The 25,759-nt window shown below is 42.5% G+C and overlaps 1 protein-coding gene across 42 annotated transcripts in view; it reads right to left on the bottom strand.

Moving 5' to 3' along the window:
- The window catches only part of neb (nebulin), a 284,616-nt gene that overhangs the window by 136,827 nt on the left and 122,030 nt on the right, over positions 1-25,759 (bottom strand). For all 42 annotated transcript variants that reach the window (XM_041201321.1, XM_041201334.1, XM_041201338.1 and 39 more), the window contains 10 exons: positions 24,881-25,084; positions 24,687-24,791; positions 19,796-19,903; positions 19,341-19,652; positions 9,660-9,863; positions 8,998-9,102; positions 8,795-8,902; positions 8,359-8,670; positions 4,357-4,560; positions 2,520-2,624 (listed from right to left, as the gene is read on the bottom strand). In XM_041201321.1, coding sequence (XP_041057255.1) covers positions 2,520-2,624; positions 4,357-4,560; positions 8,359-8,670; positions 8,795-8,902; positions 8,998-9,102; positions 9,660-9,863; positions 19,341-19,652; positions 19,796-19,903; positions 24,687-24,791; positions 24,881-25,084 — 1,767 coding nt within the window. The remainder of the gene's footprint in view (positions 1-2,519; positions 2,625-4,356; positions 4,561-8,358; positions 8,671-8,794; positions 8,903-8,997; positions 9,103-9,659; positions 9,864-19,340; positions 19,653-19,795; positions 19,904-24,686; positions 24,792-24,880; positions 25,085-25,759) is intronic.

Raw genomic sequence — 25,759 nt, 5'->3', positions numbered from 1 at the left:
GTCATAGCATTAAGTTGTTAAAGAAAAAGTGACCAGAGTGTGAGAGGGTCAGAGTGTGCGTGCCAGGTTTACTCCCAGTCTCAGGGTGCTCATTCACTCACCCTCACCCATAGTGAATGAGTGTGTGTATGCGCTGGCGTGTGGTGGTGACAGTGAGTGAGAAACCTGAGACTGGGAGTAAGGCAGGCACAGAGTCACACTCTCACTCCCGCACACACACAGTCACTTACTTTCTCAGTCCCGCACAGACGCAGTCGCTCACTCACTCCCAAAATTCGCAGTTACTCACTCACATAGGTGGTGATACAGGATAAAATAACACAAGGAGAGCAGCAGTGACTGTGGATAAAAGAGCGTGAGGAGAGCAGCGGTGACAGTGGATAAAAGAGCGTGAGGAGAACGCTGGTGATACAGGATAAAAGAATGTGAGGAGAGTGGCGGTGATACAAAATAAAAGAATGCAAGGAGAGTAAAGAGCACGAGGAGAGCGGAGGTGACACAGCATAAAAGAATGTTTTCACTCAGAGGGTAGGGGTTATCTGGAGCTCACTGCCTGGAAGAGTGGTATGGGCAGGAACCCTCACAACGTTCAAGAAGTATTTAGATGAATACTTGAAATGCCATAGTGTACAAGAATACAGACCAAGTGCTGGAAAATGGAATTGGAGTAGAAAGGGGCTTGATGACCAGCATCAACATGATGGGCCGAAGTGTGCTGTAAGACTCTATGACTATATCTATGACACTCTCTCACACACACACACACACACACACACACACAAACAGACTCTCTCGCACTCTCACACACATTCTCACTCATGCACTCTCACTGCTATTTGCAGACACGCACAAACTCACTCTCTCACTCCAACACACATACATACTCACTCTCTCAGCCCCATGCACATACACACACACATTCTCTCACTCCCACACATATACACACTCGCTCCCACACACACACACACACACTCACTCTCTCACTCCAACACACACATTCTCACTCACTCACTCTCTCACTCCCATACGTGCACACACACTCAATCTTGCAAACACAGCAGCCAGCCAGTCAGCCTCTACCACCGCCCCCCCCCCACCTCCACTTCCTCAAATCTACCCCCAACACCCTGACCTGCGGCTCCACAGCATTTCAATCCCAGGTCTCGGGACCAGCCTCTCCTGCCTGGGGCCCCAGCACCCTGCTCCCCAGCACTGTGGTCCCCAGTGCTCCATTCCCTGGCACTTTGCTCCATTGCAATCTGCTCCCCAAGTCCTGAGCTCACTGCTGCCAGTGTTCGCTGCTCCTCCAGCCACTGATTGTTTCTCTCTCACATATGCTGCTGATAGTGAGTGAGTGAGCCTATCAAATGTGGGATAGAAACAGTCAGAGATTGCAGGAGCCGCTCCTTGCAGAATCATCCATTCCAAGTTCTCTGTTCAGCTGGCATTTTGAAAATTGGCACTGGAGGCCACATGGAGGGGTTTTGCAGGTTGCATCAAGCCCATGGGTCATATGTAGGACAAGCCTGGTCTACCCTATCAAGCCCCCTCAGAATTTTGTAGGTTTCAAAGAGATTGCCTCTCATTCTTTTAAACTCCAGAGAATGGAAGCCCAATTTACCGAGCCTCTCATCATAGGACAACACACTTATCCCAATACAGTGAACCTTCGCTGTACCACCTCCAATGCAAGTATATCCCTTTTTAAATGTGGCGAGAAAAACTGCACACAATACTCTAGATGCAGTCTCACCAAAACCCTGTTCAACTGTAGCAAGACTTCTTTATTCTTGTACTCCGATCCCTTTGCCATTTGCCTTCCTAATTGCTTGCTGCACCTGCATGCTAACTTTCTGTGTTCCTTTTACCAGCATACCCAAGGCTGTTTGAACATCAACACTAACAAGTTTCACGGTGTTTAAAAATATTCTGCTTTTCTATTCTTGCAGCCAAAGTGAATAACTTCATACTTCCCTATATTGTATTCCATCAGCCATCTTGTTGCCCGCTCACTTAACCTGGCTATATCTCTTTGCAGCTTCTCTCTGTCTTCCCTGCAGCTTATCTTCCCACCTAGCTTGGTATCATCGGCAAACTTTGATATATTACTCTCTGTCGCTAGGAGGGAAGTATAAGCCAGTGTTTCCTTCTTGATTACTATCTAATGACACCACTGGGAATTGTGTCATTTTTCAAGTAATAGCTTCAGCAACACAAAGAAATACAGTTAAAATACATCTATGTTTTACACAAACTATCAAGGCACTTCTACCATTCTGTTTGTGGAGGAATGACATCAAATGAATTAAAAACACCTTGCAGGAGGCTCCCATTCTTAAAAGGCATATCAGTTGTGACCTTAGTCTTCACAATTATACAGAAACATAAGCATAGTTTTTGCCACAAGAGCTACAAATCACAACACAAGTAATTGCACAATGAGCGAGAAGAAGAAAATGGAAACCATGATAATTGTGTGCTACTCATTAACTGACAATAGAATGTTGTATATTTCTTACCGAACTGATGTTGACAGAATTCTGTTTAGACAGCAGCATCTCAGGCGTATCATTTGGAAGGTGAATTATAATCTTGTCATTCTCCCAAGCACTATGGTACAGACGCTAAAGATAGGGAAAAGAATGGATCTGTTATTCTTCCAATAATGACCTGACAAAATCTAATGCTTGTTTTAACATGTGCAACAAACTCTTACACACCACTCTTTTCTATGAACAGCCATTGAAAACCTCTGCCTAAGCAATGTTATAGAGTTACACTTTCTAACCTTTTATTGATTGAAGTAGGTAGGTAAGTAATAAGCCATAGTCCACAAGGGACCGTAGGCATACCTCTCTCTCTATTAGAGAGAGACAATTGGGGCACCACTCCAATCAAGCATATAGCAGATGAGGAGACAGGTGAAATTGTAAGGGAAACAAAGAACACCTAATAAGAAGTCCAAATAGATATTATTGTGAATATCATATCTTTCATGTCCTATCAATATATCAAATTAGCTTTTCACGGAACAGCTGAAATGCTTCTATTTCTTTGAATTGTTTTTGGTGACGCTGCAAGAGAAGCAGCCTGTGACATAATGCCAATATCATAACCTTATCCAAAATACAACCTTGTTAAGGAGTTCTCAGAGGGGAAGGGAGAAGGTAAACCTTCTGCAAACCTGTTTGAAAAAAGAAAGATACTTTGATATTTCTATATATCTATATTACATCTAATAGATCTATATAATATATACACTATATGTGAAGTTATATAGCATTTTTCATGACTCCATGACACCCAAAGCATCTTGAAGCACTTGTCACTGTTGTAATGTAGGAAATGTGACAGCCTATTTGTACATAGCAATGTCCCACAAACAACAATGTGATAACAACCAGATAATCTGCTTTTTGATGTTGATATTGGCTAGGCCACAGGACACCAGGGTATCTCCCCTGTTCTTCTTCGAAACAGTGCCATATGATCTTTTACATCCATCTGAGAGCGGATGGGGCCTCAGTTTAACATTTCATCTGAAAAATAGCACTTAACAACTCCATCAATACTGCACTGAAGAGTCAACCTAGATTTTTATACTCAAGTCTCTGAACGGGGCTTGAACCCTCAACCTTCCAACTCAGAGGTGAGAGTGTTACCGACTCTCTGTGCAATTCTGAGGGCCTGACTTCAAGTCTGCAGAAGTTAAATAAATGAGTACGCTTGTGCTTGGTATCATCAGCAAACTTTAATACATTATTCTGTCTCTTTATTGGAGTCATTAACATAGATTGTAAATTGCTGAGGCCCCAGCATTTTACACAAACTAACAAGGCACTTCTAGCATTCTGTTTGTCGAGGAGTGACAGCAAATGAATTTAAAACACCTTGCAGGAGGCTCCCCATCCTTAAAACATATATCCTGAAGCTGAATCAAACATTATTAAAATAAAAATCATGAAAAAAATGGAAAGTCAGAAATTAAAAAGAGCAATTAGAAGGACTAAAGGGGAATAGGAGGAAATGTTAGCCTAATACATGTTAGACTGACATGTCTGTTCAAAGGATTTGATCCAATAATTATATTAATTAATAGGATTGCACAATTTGGGTTCTTTAATCTTATAACAACAGTCCACTTTAAGTATTTGTTAACAATTTTGCAAGAGAACATATTTCACTGCCTAGAGGTAAAATATTCTACAATTGGAATATGAATGTCTTTAAAAGATCCATATTGAATCATCATAAGCAGCCGTAGCAGCCAATGGCAAACACTTTGTTTGAACACAATGAAAGTTTATGTCTATTTTGTCACTGGACATTTAAAAAAAAAGCCACAATGATGCTTACATCACTCAGCAGGTTTGAGTTGATTTTAGCTTGGACTAGGCTGGGATGGTCAACAATGCTGGTGAAGCTGAACGATTCGGGACGCTGGCGGTAATGGCGCTCACTGAGGATCTCCTGGGCTCTCTGTGTTCTCTTAATATCGAGAGAACCATTGGGCATCCATCCACAGCCACGGATCCATTCCATATCAGACTTGTACAGCAACTGCAAGGGACATGAGCAAGTCATCAAACCACAGTGAATATAAAGCAAATTCTGATCAAACTGGATTGCCTTTATTAACATGCTCATAACTAACACAGAATATTGTTGTTATGTTCAGTTTAAGAGTAACAAAAACACTTTAGGAAAAATATCAAGGCTTTAGTGAGTGCACAGAATGGCTCCAGGGATAAGAAACTTCAGTTACATGGATATTGGAGAAATTGGGTCTCTGTTCCTTGGAGAAGGCTAAGAGGAGATTTGCTAGAGGTATTCAAAATTATGAGGGATCTGGATAGAGTAAATAGGGAGAAACTGTTCTTACTGGTGGAAGGATCAAGAATCAGAGGGCACAGATTTAAGGTAATTGGCAAAGGAAGCATTGCAGACATAAGGAGAAACTTAAATACAGCGAGTTGTTAAGATCTGGAAAGTGCTGCCTGTGAGTGTGGTGGAGGCAGGTTCATTCGAGGCATTCAAGAGGGTATTGGATTATTATTTGAAGAGGGAGAATGTACAGGGTCACAGGGAGAAGGGAGGGTAATGGCACTCAATGAATTGTTCATTCAGAGATCCAGTGCAGACACAATGGGCTGAATGTCCATTGCCCTCCACCTCAATTCTGTGCTGGAACAAAAATCACATGAAAAATAGAAAGTCAGAAGTTAAAAAGAGAGATAGGAAGGACTAAAGGAGATTAGGAGGAAAGGTTAGCCTAATATAAAAGGAAGTAGTAAGGGTTTTAACATGCATTTGAAGGAAGGAGAAGGTAAAACCATTCAGGGTTGAAGGGAAATGTTGAATGATGAAGGGTGAAGATATCGAGCAAATATTTGGGTGTTGACTATAACCCTACCTGCTCATTCACCCAAAGCTGGCAAAGTCCTTTTTAACATTTGCATGTCAGGTTCTATTGACATTGTCAGAACAGCACTTCAATTTTAACTCGTCAGAATGAGCAGGAAGTGCCAGTGAGTTCCCTGACAGCCAAACTGGCACAGGAGTGCCAAGAAGTTAAGTTTTTTTTAAACCTTCTTTATAGGACCCAGTGGATCAGGACCAACAAGTAAAGTGTAGGGTTTCCCTCCTGCGGACTTGCACGCCTCCACTCATCGCTTGCATGATTTCTGTGGTACAGCCCATGAGTTAAACTAGCAGAGGCCTTATTTCTGGAATTTCAAAATCACCTGACCAAAAACTGGCTCAGAGTTAAAATCCAGCCAAATGTGTTAGTTTTGACAATGGTGGAAGTAAAAATGTACATGTGCTAGGGAAGGGTGTGGATGAATATTCAAATATAGTTGTAGAAATGGATTTGTTTCTGAAAAAAGTAGCATACCCAAAATTAGCAATAATAGATCTGCCCACAATCTTTCAAGTCTCTTTAGGCATGTAGATGGTTCCTTGGGAGTTGGCAATAGTCAATTTGACATTTTTGTTCACAAAGAGGCAGAAGGATATACCAGATAATCATAGACCAGTTAGTCTGTTGTCAAGAATCCAGAATAATTTGTGATAAAATGGATGACATTTAGAAATGTACTGGTTGATCATAGACATGAGTTTATTAAAGGCAAGTTGCATTTGATAAATTCAACTGAGCTCATTTTTTAAATTGAATAATGGGAATGAAGTAGATGTCATGTAAATAAATTTTACAGAATGTATCTCATGGTAGGTGCGCTCTAAGGTTCAGGCATGTGGTATAAATAGAGATGCAGCAGCATGGAAGGAAAGTTGGTTGATGAACAGGAAATCGCGGATTAAGGTAAATGCATGTTGATCAGGTTGGGGAAGGATTTGGAATTGGTGCTCCACAGAACTGTTGGGTTCACTTTCGTGATTCACATAGATAAAGGATTTGGACTTGGGCATAAGGTGTATGATACCCAAAAGTGCTATGATAAAAATGTAGTGCATTTGGCAAATATGATTTCAGGAGTAAATAGAAAGCCTAATGGGATGGACAAACAGGTTGTAGCTGCAATTTAATGGACACCTATGAGATAATACACCTAAGCTCATAAAGCGTATGTGAAGATTCACCAGAATAATGCCAGGGATTGGAAACTATAATTAAAAGGATAGATGTAAAATGTTGAGACTATTTCCACTGTAGCAGGCAGCTAAGAGGAGTTTATGTATATATAGGTTTTGATATAGTGAAAAAGGACTAGCAAAACTGGAATCAATAGGAATCAGGGGGAAAACTCTCCACTGGTTGGAGTCATACCTAGCACAAAGGAAGATGATTGTGGTTGTTGGAAGTCAATCATCTCAGTTTCAGGGCATCACTACAGGAGTTCCTCAGAGTAGTATATGAGTAGTGTATGAGGCCCAACCATCTTTAGCTGCTTCATCAATGACCTTCCCTCCATCATAATGTCAGAAGTGGGGATGTTTGCTGATGATTGCGCAATGTTCAGCACCATTTGAGACTCCTCAGATACTGAAGCAGTCCCTGTCCAAATGCAGAAAGACCTGGACAATATCCAGGTTTGGGCTGACAAATGTCGAGTAACATTCATGCTACACAAGGGCCAGGCAATGACCACCTTCAACAAGAGAGAATCTAACCATCATCCCTTGACATTTCATGGCATTACCATTGCTGAATCCCCCTCTATCACCATCCTGGGGGTTATCATTGACCAGAAACTGAACTGGCTGTTATATGAATATTGTAGCTACACGAGCAGGTCAGAGGCTAGGAATCCTGCAGCAAGTAACTCGCCTCTTGACTCTCCAAAGCCTGTCCACCATCTACAAGGCACAACTCAGGAGTGTGATGGAATACCACGTATTTGCATGGATAAGTGCAGCTCCAACAACACTCAGGATGCTTGACACCATCCAGGACTAAGCAGTCCGTTTGATTGGCACCCCTTCCACAAACATTAATTCCCTCCACCACAACACAAAGTGGCAGCAGTGTGTACTATCTACAAGGTGTACTGCAGCAACTCACCAAGCCTTCTTAGACAACAGCTTACAAACCCACTACCACTACCATTTAGGAGGACAAGGGCAGCAGACACATAGGAACATCACCACCTGGAAGTTCCCCTCCAAGCCACTCACCATCCTCACTTGGAAATATATTGCTGTTCCTTCACTGTCACTGGGTCAAAATCCTAGCCTCCCTCCCTAACAGCACTGTGGGTGTACCTACACCACATGGACTGCAGCAGTTCAAGGATCCAACTCACCGCCACCTTCTCAAGGGCAGTAAGGAAAGGGCAATGAATGCTGGCCCAGCCAGCGATGCCCACATGCCGTGAATGAATAAAAAAATGATTTCCTCTAGTTGCAGAGTCCATGATGATGCGAAATTGCCACTCAGAAAATGAGGAGACAGATTAGGGAAATGTCTTTACTCAGGATTGTTGAGCATGGAGTATTTTTACACCAAGGAATGGTTGATGCATCTTTCAAGAGCAATTCGATAAATATTTGAAGCTGAGGAAGGATCTAGAGACAGAGAACATGCAACTCAGATTATATTTTTGGGTTGACCTAGTAAAGGGTCAACATAGATATGATGGAGCAAATGATTTCTTTTGTGATGTGAGCTTCTACGATTCTATTGTATCAGAAAATTCACAATCCTTGGGACATAATAATGGGATTGTGTTGGCTTTTATTTCCAATCATTCAGCGTTGTTCCATTATTTTAGTTCCATGTTCTCCTTAAATCAATTTCAAGCCTCCTTCTTTAGTTTTGTAACACATAACAAAAGCAAATGTATAAGTTAGCTTTATCTTAAGTAATATGGAGGCAAAATAATGAGAAGTACTCACATCGCTCTGTAGTTCATAGGCCTTCCTTGCCTGGATCACATCGTTCTGGTCTGGCAGACAGGTCCACTTGTGTAGGTAATGTCTGTAGTCAATATCGCTGACCAAGGTCTGGCATTTTTTGGCCAACAGGATGTCCAGCATGTCGACTGGCATGTTGAACTTGGTCTTTGATTTCTCAAAGTCTTTCTTGTACTCTCTGTCGCTCTGAATCTTGGCTACGTGCATGGACCAAACCATCTTGGGGTCATCCTGAATGTTGCGGCATCCAACATGGTGGCCAAGCTGCTTGCGGTAGGCTTCTTTGTATTTGTACTGATTGTGAAGAAAGAGGATAACTTTACCTTTCCCCATTTTTGGTGAACCAGCAGTGGTTATTTTAACATCTGGCTTGTAAATAGAATTAACATGGTGCACACTGGTTGATAAACTATCTTACCATGCTTGCAATGTCTCTGGAGGCTTTCGCAGCCTTGATTGGAATAGCATCAGCTCGTAAGTCATAGCCTTTTCGCTTGGATTCCTCCCACGCTTTGTGATACAGTTTCTAAAATGGACAAACAAACGTGATTTACATCAGGTTTTGCTTCTGATCAATTAGTAGAATCATATTTCAATCATTTCAGTCACAGAGATTCATACCTGGCTGACATTGGCAGAATTGTTTTGGGCCAGAATAATTTCGGGAGTGTCTGGCATGACATGAACATTGAGCTTATCCTTATTCCAAGCTTCTGTGTACAATTGCTGTAAAACAAAAAGGAGCAAGAGAAATGATCATATGTTTTTGGCATCAGTGTGACAGCTTTAGTTTTTGTCAAAGATCTGAAGGTTCTGCAGATGTTTGGCAAACTATTTTGGGCCAGAATGTTTCCTTACTGATGGGAGAGCAATTCCACCTATATTCTTCCAAAGTGCAATGCGTCACCCAATGTCCAAGAGTCAAAGATTCAAGCTGCAAGCTGCATGATAAGCTTTTCATATCTCAAAATATATAAAATATTTTTAAGATATCAAAAATCATGGAATGGTAAGAATTCCTCGTGTCATACCTACTTGCAGTGTCACAATTTTGCCATGTCTGTATGATGTCCCCATTAAAACAGCATGCAACATGATTTCAGAATAATGCATTGAGCATTTTTAAAAACTTATCCTACAATTCCAAAGCCGTGATGTTAAAATGACACATATTTTCATTTTGTACTTACCAGAAAGATTTTTTAAGGTCAATGCCCCCTGAGAAAAAAATCTGAAATGGAAAGTAAAATCTGCTTTTGTCAAGAATCCATGATATTACTTACTTTATTGAGATGTAGAGCATTGTTCTTGGCTAAAACCAGGTCAAGGGAATCAAGAATGCTTGTAAACTTAAACTTGCTAGGGGGTTGACGATAACTGTTTTCGCTCAGGATCTCTCCAGCTTTCTTAGCTTTCTGAACGTCCAGCGAATCAGAAGGAGACCATCCAATACCACGAAGCCATTCCAGGTCTGATTTGTACAACAGCTGGGGTCACAAGAATTGTTTGGTTTAGGATGGTGAGGAGAAACAAGTACGCAAGCGGTTGAAAGAGGACTAGGCACAAATTTAAAGTTGAACAAGTTCAAAGTGCACGTGCTGTGTGCTCAGTCTAAGGTCACCTTAGCTGCGCAAAGTATTATGTGCAACAACCAAGCCCTTTGGCATCTGACCGTGCAAGCAATTTTTCACATTTTGTTTCTACATGACAAAAGGCTAAAAATTACTGCTGTCAGTGTGAGCAGATTTCTCTGTCCATTATTTTAATGGCATGTAAAATTATTTGAACCTGAATCAGACATACCAAAATTTGCAACTCAATTCCTTTACTGTGTCTGGCTCAGCATTTCACACACACAATGGGCTGAATTTTCCCAGCCCTTTGTACACGGTCTGGGAAGTGGGGGGGTGCAGATAAGAAGGCAGGGGAAGGTATTGGGATGGGCGACCAAAGTCTTCCCACCACCATGGCATATTGCCATGAGCGGCCAATTGAGCAACTTAAGGGCTCAATTAAGGTCCACTTCCTGTCCCAGCAGGCATTTTGTCCAAGTCAACAGGGCCTGCCATGCGCAAACTGCCAATTAAAGACTGGTGGCACCCGTGTCGGCAATGGTCTAATTCACCGATGCTGTAATAAACTCCACAGCCCCACCACCCAATCGCCAAGGCCTACCTGGCCCCAGATTCCACAGGAGAACTTACCTGCCTTTCAGGAGGCCTCAGCATTGAGGTGCCCTCTCCCTCATGCTGCAGCCTGACCACCCGCAGTGGTACTGCCAAGGTTGCTGGCCCTCTGATTGGGCTGGCAGCTCTGGGCAAAGGGGTCTCGGGGTGGGGGGGGGGGTGGTGTGGGCCAGCATCCTCAATTGGATAGCGGACCCAGCAGCAGCCTGTTAACTAGTCACTACTGGCAAATTTCTGCCCCAGGGTCCTGTGCCCACCTGAGCAATAGGTGGTGAGGCTTCCTCCAAAAAATTCAGACAATGTATCTAAGCAGTAGACATACAAAAAAAAAGTACATTATCTTGTTGTTTTCACTGGGTAGAGACATAACCTTGGGCAATCCCTTTATTCCTGACTCTCCCTACAAATACTTAAGGAGAACTCAACACCTTTATAGAGTTCTACTCACCATTCTTGCTAATTGATTGTGGCATTACACGTGTTATTTTGAACCAGACCCCTAAAAACAAGACAATTCCTACAAACTACCAGATGGTCAATCTGTTTATTAACTAGGCAAGTAAGTAATCAACTTGCCCCTATTGGTCTATTTTCTATTTTAAAATTACCTTGGCTATCTTGTGGTGACAGAAAGATGTCAACAGGTATGAAATTACCCACCCTGCAATTCCAGCATAAGCTTGACAGTATAGTCAGGTAAATTGTACCTCGGAACATTAAACCATAAAGCAAGGAATGAACAAATTTGACCATTTCATTATTTTTAGCTGCAATACAAACCCACAAGCCATTTATAAGTGAAAAGAAAGAAAAAAGCCACAATCATCTGAGATTCAATCAAATCCTAATCCTTCCTAAGTATAGATTAGAATATTTTACCTGATTGGAATGGACAAGCTAACTCCTGTGTTAAATGAAGTAGACAAAAGAACAGCAAATGATAACTTTAAGCATTCATCCACTAATATCACCAAATGTAATTTCTACCCTTGTAAGAATCATAGTAAAGATTTATAAGATGATGAAAGGAATAGACTGTATTTGAGTTGGCAGTTTATTCCACATAAGGGAACAATTAACGATTACGGCAGACCAGGGAGTCACCATTTTAAGTTGTCTGAGGCGAGATCCAGGCTAGATGTCAGGAATGAGCCTTTTTCCAGAGAATAGTGAAACTCTGAATAGGCTGCTAATTAGCGCAATGGATGTCAACTTGCTCGATTCCTTAAGTGAGAGCTGGGGCTATTTCTGGCAGGGCAGGGATCACTTCATATGAAATTTAAATGTTGCATAGAATTATCAGGGCCAGAGTGATCTCCTGACATAGTGATTTTTTTGTGCAGAACTAAAAGCTAAGAATCAACTTCACTTACATATGAACACGCATATGAGCATTAGAATTAGGACCAGGGAGTAGGCCATTTGGCCCCTCGAGCCTGCTCCGCCATTCAATAAGGTCATGGCTGACCTGATTGCTCTACGTTCCCGCCTACCCCTTATAAGCTTTCAACCCCCTTATCAAGAAGCTATCTACTTCTGCCTTAAAAATATTCAAAGATTCTGCTTCCACCGCCTTTTGAGGAAGAGAATTCGAAATCCTCTGTGAGAAAAAATTTCTCCTCATTTCTGTCTTAAATGGGCGACCGCTTATCTTGAAACAGTGGCCTCTCGTTCTAGATTCTCCCAAAAGAGGAAATATCCTTTCCACATTCAAGACCCCTCAGGATCTTATACGTTTCAATCCAGTCCTCTCCTACTCTTCTAAACTCCAGCAGATACAAGCCTAGCCTATTCAAACTTCCCTCATAAGACAACCTGCAATTCCAGGTATTAGTTTAGTACACCTTCTCTGAACTGTTTCCCGTGCACTTACATCCTCCTTAAATAAGGAGACCAATATAGTCACCAGTACTCCTGATGTGGTCCCACCAATGCCTGGTATAACTGAAGCATAGCCTCCCTACTCTTGTATTCAATTCCCCTCACAATAAACAATAACTTTCTATTAGTTTCCCTAATTACTTGCTGTACCTTAATTTTGTGATTCATGTGCTAAGACACCCAGATCCCTCTGAATCTCAGAGCTCTGCAATCTCTCACTATTTAGATAATATGCTTTTTTTTATTCTTCCTGCCAAAATGGACAGTTTCACATTTGCCTACATTGTACTTTATTTGCCAGATCTTTGCCCACTCACTTAACCTATCTATGTCCCTTTGTAGCTTCCTTATGTCCTCTTCACAACTTACTTTCCTACCTATCTTTATGTCATCAACAAATTTAGCAACCATGCCATCTGTCTCTTCATCCAAGTCACTTATATAAATTGTAAAAAGTTGAGGCCCCAGCACTGATCCCTGTGGCATGCCACTCTTTACGTCTTGCGAACCAGAAAAAGACCCATTTATGCCTACTCTCTGTTTCCTGTTAGTTGGCCAATCTTCTATCCATTACAATATGTCACCCCCTACACTGTGAGCTTTTATTTTCTACAATAACTTTTGATGTGGCACCTTATTAAATGCCTTCTGGAAATCTAAGTACAGTACATCCCCCTTATCCATAGCACATGTTACTTCCTCAAGTTACTTCCAATAAGTTAGTTAAACATGATTTCCCTTTCACAAAACTATGTTGACTCTGCCTGATTACCTTGAACTTTTCTAAGTGCCCTGCTATAGCATCTTTAACAATAGCTTCTAATATTTTCCCTACGACAAACATTAAGCCAACCAGCTTGTAGTTTCCTTCTTTCTGTCTCCCTCCCTTTTTGGTATTTTCTAATCTAATGGAACCTTCCTCGAATCTAGGGATTTTTAGAAAATTAAAACCAATGCATCAACTATTTTACTAGTCACTTCTTTTAAGACCCTAGAATGAAATCCATCAAGACCCAGGGACTTGTCAGCTCATAGCTCCAACCATTTGCTCAGTACAGCTTCCCTGGTGACTAATTTCTTTTGAGTTCCTCCCTCCCTTCCATTTCCTGCTTTACAGCTATTTCTAGGATGTTACTAATATCCCCTATAGTGAAGACCAATACAAAATACCTGTTCAATTCCTCTGCCATCCCCTTATTTTCCATTATTAATTGCTCAACCACACTTTCTCTCGGACCAACGCTCACTTTATTAATACCTTTCTTTTTTAAAATACCTATAGAAACCCTTATAATCTGTTTTATATTTCTAGCTTGCTTTCTCTCGTACACTAATTTTTCCCTTCCTTACTAATCTTTTAGTCTTTCTTTGCTTTTTTTAATATTCAGTCCAAACTTCTAACCTGCCATTCATCTTTGCGCAGTTATATGTTTTTTCTTTAAGTTTGATACTATCTTTAACTTTTTTAGTTAACCACTCTTGGGCTCCCCTACCAGAGGAAATAGCTTCCCTATTAAATCCCTTTATCCACCAGAAGAATGAAGGATCTTTAACTGTAGGTTAAAGTCTCCCATGATTACCGCTGTACTTTTCTGACAGGCTCTCACTATTTCTTCCTGTATACTGCATCCTACCATGTGGTTACTGTTAGGGCGCCTATACACTACTCCTTGCAAGTGACTTCTTGCCTTTATCATTCCTCATCGTTACCCAAACTGCTTTGACATCCTGGTTACCTGAATTTAGGTCAACATTCTCTATTGTGCTAATACCATAATTAATTTACAGAGCTATCAACCCAGCTTTTCCTAGCTTCCTGTCCTTCCTAAATGTCATGTATCCTTCTCCCCTTGGAATTTTCCTTTCTCATTGCAATGTATCTATTCTGCATATTCTGAAATATCTCCTTAAAAGTTTGCCACAGGATCTATATTGACCTTTCCCTTCACCTGGTTTGCCAGTTCACTTGAGCTAGCTCTGCTTTCATAGCCTCATAATTTGTTTAACATAATATGTTTAAAATATTACTCTTGGACCCATCCTTCTCTCCCTCAAACTGAAAGTAAAATTCAATCATATTATGATCATTGCTACTTAGGGACACCTTCACTATGAGGTAATTAATTAATCCAATCTCATTGCACAATACCAGGTCAGGTATAGCCTGCTGCTTGGTTGGTTCCAAAATGCGCAGTTCTAAGAAACTATCTTGAAAAAAATTCGATGAACTCCTCAGCTAGGCTACCTTTGCCCATCTGATTTTTCCAGTCTATATGTAGGTTAAAGTCTCCCATGATTACCGCTGTACTTTTCTGACAGGCTCTCACTATTTCTTCCTGTATACTGCATCCTACCATGTGGTTACTGTTAGGGCGCCTATACACTACTCCTTGCAAGTGACTTCTTGCCTTTATCATTCCTCATCGTTACCCAAACTGCTTTGACATCCTGTTTACCTGAATTTAGGTCAACATTCTCTATTGTGCTAATACCATAATTAATTTACAGAGCTATCAACCCAGCTTTTCCTAGCTTCCTGTCCTTCCTAAATGTCATGTATCCTTCAATATTCAGGTCCCAATCTGTCTCATCCTGCAGCCACATCTCTGTAATGGCTATCAGATCATACTAATTTATTTCTGTTTGCACTATCAATTCATCTGTTTCATTTCGAATGCTACGTGTATTCAGATACAGAGCCTTTAGTTTTGTCCTTTTATCATTTTTGCAATCTCTAGCCTTATCTGTTGATTTACTCTTAGATTTGTACTCTCTATCCTTTCCTGTCATGGTCTGTTTATCATTTCCCATATCAATAACTTTCTCAGTTGTCTTGTCACTACTCTTTGATTTAGCACATCTTCCCAAATTTGATATCCCCATTTAAATCGAAGCCCTCTCTACCGCCCTAGTTATACAACTTGCCAGAACACAGCCCAGCGTGGTTCAGGTGAAGGTCGTCCCAATGATACAGTTCCCACTTTGCCTAAACTGGTGCCAGTGTCCCAGGAGTTGAAACCCATTTCTCCCACACCAATCTTTGAGCCATGCGTTCAATTCTTTAATTTTATTTACCCTATGTCAATTTGCTTGTAGCTCAGGTAATAATTCAGCGATTATTACCCATGAGATTCTGCTTTTAATTTAGCCCCTAGCTGCTCATACTCTTTCAGCAGAACCCCTTTCCTAGTACTACCTATGTTGTTGGTTCCTACATGGGCCACAACCACTGGATCCTCCTCCTCTCTCCAGCCCAAAGCAGATGTTCTGAACCCTGGCATTGGGCAGGCAACACAGCCATCTGGCCTCTCACTCTTTGCTGAAAATAACCATATCTATCACCTGACTATGTTGTCCCCCAGCACCACTACATTCCTATTAACTCACCCCACTAGAATGATTTGTACCTGTACCTGCACCCTGTACCATGGTGCCATGGTCAGTCCGCTCATCCACACTACAGCCCTTGCTACCATCCACGCAAGCTGCAAGAACCTCAAAATTGTTGGACACTTACACAGACTGTGGCTGTTCCATTTCTACCTTCTGGGTCCCCTTACCTGCCTCACCTGCAGTCACACCCTGCTGTCCCTGACCATGGACCAAATCAGAAGACCCTGACCTAAGGGGTGTGACAGCCTCCTGGAACAAAGTGTCCAGGAAACTCTGCCCCTCTCTGATATGTCACAGTGCCTGCAGCTCAGCCTCCAGCTCATAAATTCTGAGCTGACACTGCTTGGACTGCAAACACTTACTATAGATGTGCTTGTACGATAGACGTGCTTGTCCTGGTTTACGCTGGCATCAAGGTGCTCCCACATCGTGCAATTGCTACAAATCACCTGCCTTGCAATTTTTATTGTGTTCTTAATAAAGTAATTAATTACATGATTAAGTATTAAGTAAATTAATGTCACTTCTCACCAGCACTTACTGAACTAACTGAAACATTAGAATCCAATAAACTTTACCACGTGAAATTAATATAAATAATGAAATCACTAGTTTCTTCCTTCCCTCTTAAATCTTAAATAATAAGCCAGGCAATTAAAGACTGCTTAAAAAATTGATGTTGTTTTTTCTTAAATTTCCACACTTGAAACACAGTCCCTAAAAGCAATTTGTCATCAACCAATCAACTCATGACTTTCATTTGATGTCACAGTTTGACTTTATTTATCTCCCAGTCTCCTCGCTGAAACTCTGAAACTCCCAGCTCTCTCCTCGCTGTTTTTCTCTGAAACTCCCGGCTCTCTCCTCGCTGTTTTACTCTGAAACTCCCGGCTCTCTCCTCGCTGTTTCATTCTGAAAGTCCCGGCTCTCTACTCGCTGTTTTACTCTGAAACTCCCGGCTCTCTCCTCGCTGTTTTACTCTGAAACTCCCGGCTCTCTCCTCGCTGTTTTACTCTGAAACTCCCGGCTCTCTCCTCGCTGTTTTACACTGAAACTCCCGGCTCTCTCCTCGCTGTTTTACACTGAAACTCCCGGCTCTCTCCTCGCTGTTTTACACTGAAACTCCCGGCTCTCTCCTCGCTGTTTTACACTGAAACTCCCGGCTCTCTCCTCGCTGTTTTACACTGAAACTCCCGGCTCTCTCCTCGCTGTGTTACCCCCCCACCCCCGGCAGATGCAGTGAGCCATTAAAATCTCCAATCAGTCCGGCAGAACCATAATATCCTGCTAGGCCAGAGGGGCCATAAATACTTGGCCAAAGTGTTTTGTACTTGAGATAATGGAACTATAATGCCATTTATAGTAGATCAGCCATGATCTTATTGAATGACGGAGCAAACTCAAGAGGCTGAAAGGCCTAATCCTATTCCTATGTCTTATGATTATTTTAAATTCATTCACGGGATGTGGGCTTCGCTGGCTGGGCCAGCATTTATGGTCCATCCCTAGATGCCCTTGAGAAGGTGGTGGTGAGCTGCCTTCTTGAACTGCTGCAGTTCATGTGGTGTAGATACATCTACAGTGCTGTTAGGAAGGGAGTTCCATGATTTTGACCCTGTGACAGTGAAGGAATGACAATATATTTCAAAGTCAAGATGGTGAGTGACGTGAAGGGGAATTTCCAGGTGGTGGTGTTCCCATCTATCTGTTGTCCTTGTCCTTCTAGATGGTAGTGGTCATGGGTTTGAAAGATGCTGTTGAAGGAGCCTTGGTGAATTCCTGCAGTGCATCTTGTAGATGGTACACACTGCTGCCACTGTGCGTCGGTGGTGGAGGGAGTGAATGTTTGTGGCTGTGGCACCAATCAATTGCATTGCTTTGTCCTGGATGGTGTCAAGCTTCTTGAGTGTTGTGGGGGCTGCACTCATCCAGGCAAGTGGGGAGTATTCCATCACCCTCCTGACTTGTGCTTTGTAGGTGGTGGGCAGGGTTTGGGAAGTCGGGGAGTGAGTTACTCATCGCACGATTCCTAGCCCCTGACGTGCTCTTGTGGCCATAGTATTCATAGGGCTAGTCCAACTCAGTTTCTGGTCAATGGTAACCCCCAGGATGTTGATAGCGAGGGGTTCAGTGATGGTAATTGAACATCAAGGGGCGATGGGTGGATTCTTTCTTGTTGGCGATGGTCATTGCCTGACACATGTGTGGCGTGAATGTTACTTGCCACTTGTCAGCCCAAGCCTGGATATTGTCCAGATCTTGCTGCCTTAGGACATGGACTGCTTCAGAATCTGAGGAGTTGCAAATGGTGTTGAACATTGTGCAACCATCAGCGAACATGCCCACTTCTGACTTTATGATGGAAGGAAGGTCATTGATGAAGCAGCTGAAGATGGTTGGGCCAAGGACACTATCATGAGGAACCCCTGCAGAGATCTCCTGGAACCAAGATGACTGACCTCCAACAACCACAACCATCTTCCTTTGTGCTAGGTATGACTCCAACCAGCGGAGAGTTTTCCTCCTGATTCCCATTGACTCCAGTTTTGCTAGGAATCCTTGATGCCACACTCTTATGCCAATAGCTACAAGGTCTTTTGAATAATAAGCTATAAATGCCCCTCTTCTGGATTGAGGAGCATTTGGTTGACTTGGCCAAATAACCTGATCAAGGAGCAATAGATTTTCTGGAACACAAAAGCTGTAAATTGCATTCTCTCCTAATTTTTACACTGATGGAGCCAAACTCCACACCATCCTGACTTGGAACCATGTCGCTGTTCCTTCACTGTTGCTGGGTCAAAATCCTGGAACTCCACCCCTAACAACACTGTGGGTGTACCTACACGACATGGACTGCAGCGGTTTAAGAAAGTGGTTCACCAAAAATTCAGCCTTCATCAGGACGTGACTCTGGTCTTGATAATTCTATGCCTCATCTAACTTTCCTATCAGGTCATCTCTGTCCTGCCAGAAACAGGTCCAGCTCCCACTTTGAAGGAATCCAGTGAGTTGACATCCATTGCAAGAGTTGGCAGTTAAGGATGGGGAGCAAATGTTGGCCTTTCCAACGATGTTCACATTCCATGAAAGGATAAAAAATTGTTGAAATTTATCAACCCAAAAAATATAGATAAAACAATGTATATTTTAATGGATTCCAATATTAATGTTAACACAATTGATAGCCAGTATTAATAATTAAGTATTGTGAATTTAAAATTTGGCTCAAATCTTCACAATTCTATCTACCTATGCAATTACCAATTTAACCACTTCCATATACTTTTGGCTGGGATTTTCCAGCCCCGTGGTGGGTGGTACCTGCCATGGGCGAGGTGGCGCCCCAGACAGACGTCCATTGACTTGCGGCGGGACCAGAAGATGAAGGTGGCTGCGGAAAATCCCTCCGTTTGATTATAATAATACTTATCAAACTCAACAATTTACCAAGTTTCTTGAGAATTCTAAATGGAACTTTAACATTATTAGGGAGGTACTCACATCGCTCTGCAGTTCATAGGCCTTCTTTGCCTGGATCACATCGTTCTGGTCTGGCAGACAGGTCCACTTGTGTAGGTAATGTCTGTAGTTAATGTCACTGACCAGGGTCTGGCATTTCTTGGCCAACAGGACGTCCAGCACGTCGACTGGCATGTTGAACTTGGTCTTTGATTTCTCAAAGTCCTTCTTGTATTCCCTGTCGCTCTGAATCTTGGCTACGTGCATAGACCAAACCATCTTGGGGTCATCCTGAATGTTGCGGCATCCAACATGGTGGCCAAGCTGCTTGCGGTAGGCTGTTTTGTATTTGTACTAAAGCAGAGATCAAACGAGTAATGTTACATTCAGTCATCAAGTTTAGATTTGTGTAATTAAGGTTTGAAAATTCTAAAGAAAGCATACCGGCATCACAATCTTATAGATTTTTCTGACTCAAAATAAACAGGTTCACTTACATCACTGGCAATATCTCGGGATGCTTTTGCAGCCTTGATTGAGATGGCGTCAGGATGTAGTTTGTAGCCCTTCTTCTTATCATGCTCCATACCAAGTTTGTACAGTTTCTACGGGGAAGAAATAATATTCATAGCATCAGGTTCAAAACAAAAGTGGATCTCGAATGTGTTCTTAATTTCATCATCAGCCGAGTGTAGGGGAGATAACTGTAAGCTTACTGGTGGCTGAAGATGGTCATCCCACCCCATATTACAGGGCAGAAGGTATTACTATGGTTCAGATGGGCACTGCTGGTTTCCACAGAGATGCTTCAGTGGTTCCCAACTTAATTCACCCTTTGAAGGCAAAGCAGACCAAAAATGCTCCAACATAGGTGCCCCATCAACTCTCCTCCACCCCTCCATCACCAACCGTATGCTCATGCCTGGTCAAGGATCATAAAATGAAAAAACATGACACATTTTGGTAGGAGGAATGAGCAGAGGTAATTCCAAAGAATGTGCAGGAATAGAGAGACCTGGGCATCGATGTGCATAAAATGCTAAAAGTGGCAGGGCAGGTTGTGGTGAATAATGCCTGTGGTCTTAGTTACGTGCCCCAGTTTCTGACATGTTGCTGTGCTCACCCCTTACAAGACTATTGATATAATGAGGACCAGGGCCACTGGTGGGGCTGTCGAAATTACTGTGCCCCGCACCTTTTACAGGACCTAGCATATGGTCAGCCTGGTTAAATGGGGCGCACTAGCCAACTAAGATTTGGATGTGAGGTCAATGTGGGGGCAGAGGATAGGGTAATATGGCTTAGATATTTGATGAGCTGGCTAAAGAAGTGTTCTAAAGTTTCCGCATATCCCACCTTTGTGAAGGGTCATAGTGTTATGCATTGTACTGAGATAAAATCACCATGTGGATTCACAGAGGCAGCCATTATTGAACTAACTTTACTTATACCTCTCTAAAGAACAGTTAGAGCAGCAGAGAGGTGGCTGTCCATTATCCTACACTCCCTCCCCACTTAAAAAAACATTTATACTTTAAGATATAAAATAATACCCCGGCCTTTGTGGTTAGGAGTGTGACATTGATTGGTCTTAATCAAAGACACTGACTCACTTTGCTCTACCAGTGGATTCTGAAATACTGGCCAATTTTCAGTTCCTTTTTGGCTTTCGCTTTCTTTCTTTTATTTTGAGCCGTAGTAGGAGTTTGGAATAGAGGATGTTTCTCATGCTTTCCCTTTGTCAGATTTCTTCTTTCAAGAAAATTATCTACATGAAACTGATGCAGCCTCTCTCAAATCTTCACAAGGTATGTGAATGCACCCAGTCTCTTTACAATAGCTCCAATCACATACTTTTGCTTATCATGTTGGTGGGTTTTCACCATGACCTTCTGACCAGCACTGAACTCTCTTAAGTTTCATGCCTCATGTATCATGGCTCATCTTCACTTTGTCTTGCTTTTTTTAATTTTCCTTTTGACATCAGGCTTAAGAAAACCACACCTTGTCCTTGTAATGTGTTTAACCAATAACATGTGAGGTGATCAACCTATTGTAGGCTATGGGGTTATCCTGTAAGAAATAGAAAATTTTCTAGCCTGTGTCGAAGAGAATCATGGAAATTATTGCATCAGGATTGACTGTCACCGAGCAAATACTTCTGCTAAGACCTCATCACAATCTGTACACTTCTTTCTGCACCACCATTCGATACTGGATGATATGGAGGTATTCAAGCGTGTTTAAATCCATTCTTACTCAGAAATATTTCAAACTCTTCTGATGTAAGCTGTGGACCATTATCTAACACCAACACCTCTGACAATCCATAATTTTTTAAAATTCATTCACAGGATGTGGGCTTTGTTGGCTGGGCCAGCATTTATTGCCCATCCCTAGTTACCCTCAAGAAGATGGTGGTTTGCAGCAAATTGCAAACCAACTTCTAAGAACCTCAATAGTTTGGCACATGTGGTATTGGGCATAGACTCAACATTTATCCACTTGCTATAGCTATCGACAAAAACATTTACTCTTTCCCTTCCACTTCAGGGAAGTCAACATGTATTCATTCCCATGGTTTCGAATGTTTGACCATGGAAGGAAAGGAACCTTGGTTGGATCATGTCTCATTCTGAGACACACTCCCCAACTTTTCACCAACTATTCAAGATCTCCACCTACCTCTATACTTACTAATTGTAACTGTGTATAATGCACTGGCCTAGCCTTACAAAATTTCAGTTGTACATTGCCCTTTATCTTGACTTCAGCTTTGTGACGCCTAATTTTATCATTTGGTCCTTCTTGCTCAAAGACCACTTTGTGCTCTCTTAGCACTTTCTCAGACTCCTACTGTAAATAGCTAGGCCCTGTTTAACTGTATCTTCTTAAGCCAATTCCTTCCCACCAGGGAGACTCTGTTCCCTCCTCCTACTACCAATGGCAAACAATAGGGCACATCATTTTATTCCACACTAACACGAACCTGCCCACGAGCATAGCACTTTAACTGGAAATAGGCACATTTAAATAGCTCGTGGCTATCATGGCAATGGTGGCATCTAAATTTCTGACTCTACGGCTGTGAAATTGGTCGCATTGGCTTGGATCTCACTGAAATTTGGTGGATCTCCCCCATGGGTTCAGGAAAAGAGCTCTCTTGCAATTTGCAACTCTCTCTACCACTTCCATGGCCTCATTGCAGGCCTCCTTCTTCATCAGCTCATTGCCATTGCTCAAACGCTAGGCCTGGATTTGGCCTCCTACAAACATCGATTTCTAAGTTTGATTTCTAAGTTGTGAATCAAACCCACAGTGTTTCCAGAGTCACTTTGGGCTCTGTTGCAGCGTCGTCAACAGTGTAAAATTGGGTATGAATTCGCAAGAATAAATCCCTACCCATGAAATCGCTCTTTATAATTTTCTGCTTGAAATGGTGATAGCAGCATGGATACTCTGTCCAGGTATGGGAGAGGGAAGGAAAATAACTTGCAAGTTATGTGCATATGTCAAATTTTCCAACTTTAGTATCTTATTTACACCGAAGACTAACAATATTGGCCAAAAACATGTGTGCCTTAATCCCAGGCTATTGGAAATATTATATGACTTCATAGCTCCATGTTTCCCATGCCTTCTCCAAAGGGAATAGAACCAAGAAAGGTCAATTGATTTGCTCCCTTTATTCATGAAATTTAGACAGCCCTGCATGATATCCTAAGCCTACTGGAGCCATTTTTCAGAACCACTCTCACATACACAAGACTGACTCCTGATGTAGATAGGAACAGTACCAGAAACATGCCTGAGAATTGCTGAAGAGGCTTTTGGAGTCAGCGCCAGCAAGCCGATGAGTTGGCAGAAAGCCCATTCCACCGCAATTCTGGTAGCAGAGGTACCACCAAAATTTGAGTGATTCTGCTTTGTGCCTCAGCTAAAGGGACTGCTACCAAAGTTAGACGAGGCAGAAAATGCTCCATTTTTATCACAAAGGGCCTGAACATGCACCATCAGGGTCAGATTGCCACTCTTCTCCTACTTTCCTACCTACAAATCTCCTCGGCCCTGTCTCACCCGACCATCTGAGTGAGGCCAGGTGAGTACTGTGCAAGGCAGTTCCTGAGGCCTTCGGTCAAGCACTGCATAATCGGATAGAAGGAGGCTACAACCCTTTTTTTTTACAGCACTGGCTACAGTAAATCAGGTAAGTTTAAAGATCCAGCCACTTCAAGCCAGGGAGAAGGTAGGTTTGTCAGGGAAGTGTCCAGAATTTGTGGGGTGTTAAGAGGGGGTCCAGGCAGTCAGGGGGAGGAGTGAAATTGGACAGTTGGCATCGGGTGGGGGGGGGTGGTTGGACAGTCAGGGGGGAAGAATCGGACAGTCGGGGGAGGTCGGGGGGGGGGTCGGTCGGGTCAGGTCAGGCTTTAGGAGTGGGTGTAGTTCGGGAGTTAGGGGGTCGTCCAGGGTGAGCATGGGGAGGCCTATGTGGATGGGTGGGTGGAGTAGTCTGGGGGTGGGGGGAGTCCCTCATGGGTTGGGAGGTTCCTGTGGGGGGTTGGGGGAGTCCTGTGGGGCAGGGAAGTCCCCTGGGTGTTCAGGGGTTGGGGAAATCCTGTGGGGGTAGGGGGGGATGGTGTCCTGTTGGTGGGGAAGTCGGCGGGTGGGGGGAGTTCCCTGGGGGTTTGGTGGAGGAGGGGCAGTCCCGTGGGGTTGGTATGGGTCTGTACAATAGTTACCAGAAGCTAGAAGCGAATGTAATTCTGTTAACATTTTCTGGGTAACCATTGACGTAATACAGTCAGAACCATCTGAAGTTTGTGATTTAAATCTCATTTTCGGATGGCTCCCAGTGCAGGGCAGTTGCGCAGTGGGAGTTTGTAAGATTGCCATGCAATCCGTACCTGGGAACCTCTGGGGTTGGTTGGGGTGGGGGCCAGTTTGGGATTGTGGTCATCTGGTGCATCTTTGGAGTAACCCCTCCCCGCCAACAGCCCCCCAGTTACACTGCCCTGGAGCTTGAAAGTTACAGCCCAGGCTTTTTCAGATCTTTTACCTCTGCTTTTGTGAATTGTACATTAGTCGGGTGTTAATTGTATAGAGATGGTGGGTATCAACTGGGAACTCACCTGTGCTCATGTAATACATGCACAGGAGCAGGCTGAAAGAGGGGTTCTTTTTTTGACGCTGTGGCATGGTATGCAAGGTGGGTCTATGTCAATAAAAGCTTGTAAGTGACTAAAGACCAGGCTTCAGCATTTATCCTTCACTAGCTGGCAGTCTATTGAGTTTTCGGCCCTGTTTCCTGTAAACAGGATCGGTCCTGTATGTACAATAAAGACTAACACAGCGAGCAAGTGCCATTTCAAAATGGCTTCATACACTTACGTCACTGCAGCTGATCTGGTTCTGTTTTGCTAATACTATCTCCGGAATATCTGGCATGATGTGAATTTTAGTCTTGTCTGCTTCCCAGGCTTCGATGTATGCATGCTAAGGATTAAATATAGATACAAAGATTAGCACTTTGATGGGTGACATTCAAAATATATTTATCAATTAACCAAAAATTATAATCCAACCTTATTCATAATCTGTGCATTATGCTTTGCTAGGGTCATATCCATGGAGTCAGACAAGCTGCCGAACTTAAACTTGGATGGGTGCTGACGGTAATTGCTCTCACTCAGGATCTCTCCAGCTTTTTTGACGGTGGCCACCTCTATTGAATCCAAAGGAGACCATCCAATACCCTTCAACCACCCAAGGTCTGCTTTGTATAGATTCTGAAAGACAATGAAAAGTTCTTACTGCGAACTGGATGCTTACCATTGGCATAGCAGATGTCATTAGGTAACTCGTGTTCATCCAGTAACATCAATGCAACTGAGACCATTAATAATATAGCCATAGAAAAGATCACTATTAAAAATAAACTCTCATAAACATCCTTGATATGATAATGAAGGACTTGTATTTATGTAACACATTATCATGTTTCTGAAAGCATCAAATTAATTTGAAATGAAATGATTTTTGTTTTCTAAGCAAGTGTGACAACCAACTTTGCAAAAAGCAAGATTTCAAAAACAGCAGCAAGACGAACGGTTAGCAGGTGATTAGATGGTGATGGTTGAGGAAGCAATGTTGGCCAGCACAATTTGGCAACTTCCTGCTCTTCTTTACTAACCATTGTGGGATCATTGATATCCACCCGAACAGTCAGAAGGAACCTCGATTCAATGTCTCATCAAAAAAATAACACTCCCTCAGTACTGCACTGGACTGTCACCCCAAGTTAATCACTCAGAGCATAGTAAGTTGTTCAAACAAAATGAACATCTGATTTAGAGAGAAGGGTGCAACTGAGTTCATGAGGAATTAATCTGTAGACCCCACATCATTTTTTTCATTTTGTAATGCCTTACGCAGCCAGGGTATATTTCATGATTTAGACCCTT

This window comes from Carcharodon carcharias, chromosome 12 (genome assembly GCF_017639515.1).
Source record: "Carcharodon carcharias isolate sCarCar2 chromosome 12, sCarCar2.pri, whole genome shotgun sequence".
NCBI lineage: Eukaryota > Metazoa > Chordata > Chondrichthyes > Lamniformes > Lamnidae > Carcharodon > Carcharodon carcharias.
This window is presented reverse-complemented; position numbering and strand designations above follow the sequence as displayed.